This window comes from Elephantulus edwardii, unplaced genomic scaffold (genome assembly GCF_000299155.1).
Source record: "Elephantulus edwardii isolate Elephantulus edwardi_28Jun2011 unplaced genomic scaffold, EleEdw1.0 scaffold00186, whole genome shotgun sequence".
In the NCBI taxonomy this organism is placed as follows: domain Eukaryota; kingdom Metazoa; phylum Chordata; class Mammalia; order Macroscelidea; family Macroscelididae; genus Elephantulus; species Elephantulus edwardii.
In genome coordinates this window covers 3,711,076-3,716,466 of record NW_006399936.1, presented here as the reverse complement: position 1 = coordinate 3,716,466, position 5,391 = coordinate 3,711,076, and the positions used below count along the sequence as shown (strand labels likewise).

The 5,391-nt window shown below is 51.4% G+C and overlaps 1 protein-coding gene across 1 annotated transcript in view; it reads left to right on the top strand.

Moving 5' to 3' along the window:
* Positions 1-953: 953 nt before the first annotated feature.
* Positions 954-5,391, top strand: part of KDM8 (lysine (K)-specific demethylase 8) — a 12,266-nt gene continuing 7,828 nt past the window's right edge. The window contains exons 1-2 of the mRNA XM_006896634.1: positions 954-1,523; positions 3,996-4,162. Coding sequence (XP_006896696.1) covers positions 954-1,523; positions 3,996-4,162 — 737 coding nt within the window. The remainder of the gene's footprint in view (positions 1,524-3,995; positions 4,163-5,391) is intronic.

Below are 5,391 nucleotides of genomic sequence, written 5' to 3'. Positions count from 1 at the left end.
GCGGGCCAGGAGGCCCCTGAGGCTTTTAGATGCTCCAAATGAGGCTTGCTGAGGTTGCTGTTTGGTCTCCTCCTCTAAGACACGTTGGAAATAAAACACCCGGGGAAACCAGCTTGTGGGTCCCTCTTGTAAGGCTCACTGGCCATCACCTGCAGGGCCAGTGAATGAGACAGCCCCGGGATGTTACACCGCAGGCTTTCAGAAAGTTCAAGAAGGCTGTTGAAGTTCACATAAGGTCCATCTGAATCCTCCTGGAAGCTGACAGTCAACATGCTAAGTTACAAGTTCAACGGCAGGAGGTTCGGGTCCACCCAAAGGCTTGTTGTTCAGCTGTAGATTGCCAGGCCTTTGTTGTGTGGCACCTTGGAGAGGACTCCGCCGTTTCAGGTGGCAATCAAGGATGTTAACCATTTGCACCAACTGTACCGAGGCAACCCAACACGGGACGTGGTGCCTGGGGAGAGCCAGGGCCTGGCGTCAGGCCGTGCAAAGATGAGGCACATTCGAATCCTGGAGTTCAGGCCTAGTCCCAGAGAAACACACAAGTGGGTGTTTGTTGTGACAAATGCTGCAAGCGAGGCTGACACATGGGTAACACAGAACATGCTCAGAGTCCTGGCAGGCTCCACACCTTTTCAGTGGGCCCTCCAGGTGAGGTGGGATTTTGCCAGGCAGGAGGAAGGATGCTGAGCCCTTCCAGGCAAGGAGAGTGTCTGCCCCTCTTTGGACAGACCCTGAGGATACAGTGTGGTCCAGGTGAGTATGGGCCCTGCCTTGGAGGGTTTGTGCCCACCACAGAAGGTTATTGTTGGAAAATTGTCATAGAGGAGATGCATACTAGAAAGGACAAGACCGGGAGCCAGGGGGATGTGTCTTAGGGGACCACAGCTGCATCTAGTCTGTATTGTTCTCCCCTGTTTCTTCCTTCATCAGGCACCGTGAGGCTGAAGTCGATGGCAGAAGGAGACACTTCGACAGAACGGGAAAACCCTCAGGCAAGCCCCAGAGAAACCCAAGCAGGCCCCAGAAACCCCCAAGCAGGCCCTGGAAACCTCCAAGGAGGCCCTGGAGCCCTCTGGGAGGCCCTCAGGGCGCTCCTGCCCAGCACAAAGGAAGACCTGAAGTTGGACGTGGGTGAGGACGTGGACAGGAGTGTCAGGCTCTTGCTGCAGCAAGCCACCGAGCTCTTCTACGGGGACAGACGGGACGAGTGTCTGCAGACGAGTGAGGTGATCCTGGACTACTCCTGGGAGAAGCTGAACACGGGCCCATGGCAGGACGTGGACAAGAGCTGGCGCCGAGTGTACAGCTTCGGCTGCCTCCTGAAGGCCGTGTGTCTGTGCGAGGCACCCGAGGACAAAACCACCGTGCCCGCCGCGCTCAGGGTCTGCGACATGGGCCTGCTCATGGGGGCGGCCATCCTCGGGGACATCCTCCTCAAAGTCGCCGCCATCCTCCAGGCACACCTTCGCCCTGAGAAGAGGCCTGCCCTTGGCCCACCCGGGGAGCAACCGGACACAAAGGTACTGGGGGGACGCGTAGCCGAGCACCCTAAGGGGATCCAACCAGCAGTTTCTCTGGAAGAGTCTGGAGGTGACTCTCCACAAGCTGACTTCGTGGATTTTAGAACCAGAGCAGCTCTGGCTAACTTCTTAGTTTAAAAAATAGATAGATAGAGATAGAGATTAGATATAGATTAGAGATAGAGATAGATATAAATCAATCTTGATTTTTTGTAAAATTAATCCCTTTTCAGGAAAGAGGGAAGGTGGGGAAACAACACAGGGAGTTAGTGTGAGTGAGCCCTTGACAGCTCAGCCCATTGCTTCCAGCCTTTTCCTGGCCAGCTTGCTGTCACCTGCCTTAGATCCTTGCCGGTGTTATTTCTGATGTGTCTCTGTAAGCACCTGAGTTACCTGCAGACAGGGCTCCAGGGACCCCACCTTGGACGCAGGCCCCACTCCCAGTTCCCCCAGCAAGGCAGTTCACTCCTCCGAGTCTCAGTCTTATCTGTAAAATAGCAGAGTCTTAACCCCCAGGAAGAAAAGAGCCAGGCCGTGCTGCACGCTCGGGTGGGAATTATAAGTGCTTTTAACTTTACTCCTTAAACACTTTTCTGTGTCTTCCTATGGTGATTATTACTTTCATATCAGGAAAAAAGAAATGCAAAGGGAAGTTTAATACTGAACACACGTGTAACCAAACAGACAGGAAATCCTACCGACTGAGAAAAGAGAGTTCCAGCACCTGTGGCAGAGAGTGAATGTCTTTGGCTCTGGAGAAGTCGTTGCACAAGTGGACAGGGAAAGTTCCTAGACCTCAGGAGCTCGAGCGGCCAGTTCACAGGGAGTTCTCTTAAATGCACGCACGTAAAGAGAAATGTTTGACCTCGCCTCTGATGAGAAGAGAGAGATGTAAACAGGACAAGGAGCAGGATCCTCTTTCTGGCTGTTAGATTAACAGGCAATGGTGTAGCCACTGATAGCGAGGGTCACAGAAGGCCGGGGTGACGCACGGATATAGGGAACATGGCTGCAGCAATGGGCTCAGGTGGGTCGGAGATGATGAGGATGGCGCGGGACAGGGTTCAGGTCTGTTCATAGGGTCGCTGCGAGTTGTATTCCACTCAACAGCACATACCAACATCCATCATCCCCTTTACTCAGGACCATGTATTTCCCTCTGCTGAGTCTATCCAAAGGGAATATGTGAGGCTTCACACCCCAGGGGGGCCTCCAGCTTTGGGCAGTATTGGGGCGCTCTGTGAGGCAGAGGGGTAAGAGCTCAGGCTTGGGGGAGGCCTTCCCCTCACTATGTGTGGCTCAGGTGAGTGGCTTGGCCCCTCACCACCTCTGTCCCCTTACCTGTCCAATGGGCTTTGTTCAGCAGCCTTGTTGAGCCCAGATGTGCTTAGGGCAGAGGGAACAGTACAGCTGGTCTTGGCCCTGTCTGCCTGGAATTTATGTCCTAGCAAAGCTGTCCAAGATGACGGAGTCGGTGCTGTGATGAGGTGCTCAGGGGAAGCGTCTTTGATGTCAGGCTAGGTGAACATAAAAGCCTCCCCTGAAAAGAGAACACAGTGTAAAGGCCTCGCCGTGACAGCGGTGGGTGGTGAGTGTACTCACTGTCACTGCTGAAGCTGCTCCCGCAAACGCATCACGTAGAGTCCAGCCCGGGAGCACGAGGCTGACCAGGTAGCTCAACTTCCCAGCAGAAGAGGCCACCGGGGCTCAGGACATGAAGTCACTCGCCCCAGTTGTCTGTTCAGGGGACGGTTAAGTCAGTCACAGAGCAGCCACTCCAGAAAGCTAAGGACTTGTGCAGCATGGAGATGGCTTTAGGTAAATTACTGGATAGCGGAGCTAGAGCTGTGCTCATTCATCATCAGTCTGACGGCCAGGTGATCAGAGATAAGTGTGTGAAAAAAGACGAGGAAGGAATATACAGGGGAAAGATCGTGTGTATGTGGTAGAGATTCTGAGGTTCGTCCGCTGTAATTGCAGTTTCCGGAAACAAAACAATATATTGCTTTTATAATTTGAAAAAATAAGTTGGTTGATGAAATGGTAAAGGAAAAAGGACCCCGATCCCATCTGTTACTATTTTTACTGGTACCGAGGCCGTGCTGCCATTAATGCAGATTCCTTGTGGAATGCTTCAGACTTTAACTCTCTGTTGTAACTGTTGTAATTTTTTTTTATTCATATACATTGTGTTTTATACAATCTTTTGTTTACATTGTGCTTCACACAATCATTCATATGCATTCTATTTTGCTTTTTTTTTGCTTTTTTAAAAATTGGTTTGCTTACAAAGTTTGTATACATTGTGTTTGACACTATTCTTCATTCACATTGTGTTTCATACGACCATTCCCATGCATTATATTTTATAAAATCAATTGCCATTGGACCTTGCCCATTGTTACCCTGTCTTTTCACCCAGGACACCGATTGTCATTTTGTTTTGTTTTGTTTTGTTTTGCTTTCAAACAGAGAGCCAGGAGCAATCACGTTTTGATTCCAGATGTGACGCTGGGAAGACCGGTCCCCCGACTTCACTGCCCGTCCCTTGAGTATTTCCGGAAACACTTTTTGGTTCCAGGGAAGCCTGTGATTTTGGAAGGCGTGGCCACCCACTGGCCGTGTATGAAGAAGTGGAGGTAGGTGGTCACTGAGGGGCAAAAGGGCATCATTCTTGGAAAAGCCGGGAGGGGAAGACCATCACCGGGATGGATAAACAGAGTGACCGGGACAGCGGGCTTAAGTGCAGAGACTGTGAGGATGACATAGCGTCAGTCACAGTTTCATTCTGTCGTGTGTGGGATTGATCACTAAGAGAGAGAGCCCGTTCCGTAGCAAGTGGCAGCCACAGAAGGTTTCCTGAGTAACTCCTTCATCCCCAGGCAGATGCAGCCTTGCAGACCTTAATGTCGGTCCCTGGCGTGCTCAACGATGTTTTAGTTAAAAAAAGTATTTGTTGCTGTTGCTTTGTGCCATCGAGTCAGAACTGCCTCATAGCTCACCCTCAGGCAGGATGTCAGAGGCAGTTCAGTCTCCAGGGGAGAAGACTGCCCACCCTTCGCCCACCGAGCAGCTTGTGGATTCGAACTGCATGCCTTTGGGTTTACAGCACTGCTTCTTATCACTAGGCCACCAGAGCTCCCCAGTAAAAAGGGTTGCTGGTGTTGTTTGTCAGAGAGTTGGAACCAACCCACAGCTGACCCTCCAGCGAGTTTTCAGAGGCAGTTAATCGCATGGGAGGTGATTGCCCATCCTTCTCCCACGGAGCAGCTGGTGACCTTGAACCGCGTGCCTTTGGGATTGGAGTGCAGCTTCTTGCCAAGAAGGTGCAGTGCTCTGAATTTATGCTAGAGATGATAAGATCCTTGCCTCCTATCGCCTGTTGCCCCAGGAAGAGTTTTCAGTGAGTGCCGCAGTGAGGTTCATGTGTTGGGTCAGTCATGCAGGATCTTGAACTCTGGCCTGACTAAGAATCTGGGACATTGAAAGTAGACACAAAACCCTAAGAGATGGCTCCTGCCTTCCTCCAGGGCTCCGTGGTCCCCCATGGATGCTGCCCTCAGGCAGCTGGAAGATGCCTCTAATGTACTGAATTCCAAAGAGGACATCCATGTCTTAAGAAAGGTTCATCATTCTCTGGCACCCTAGCTCCTAGATTTCACAGAGTTAGATCTTCTGCAGCTCAATTCTAGAGTGTGGGGCCACCATTAAGATATACCAGCATTAGGGAGCTCTGGTGGCCTGGTAGCAAGAAGCTGCACTGCAATCCCAGAGGTTGTGTTGTTGTTGATGTTGTTGTTATGTGCCGTCGAGTCGCTTGCGACTCATAGCGACCCTATGTACAACAGCCCTAAACTCTGCTCTGTCC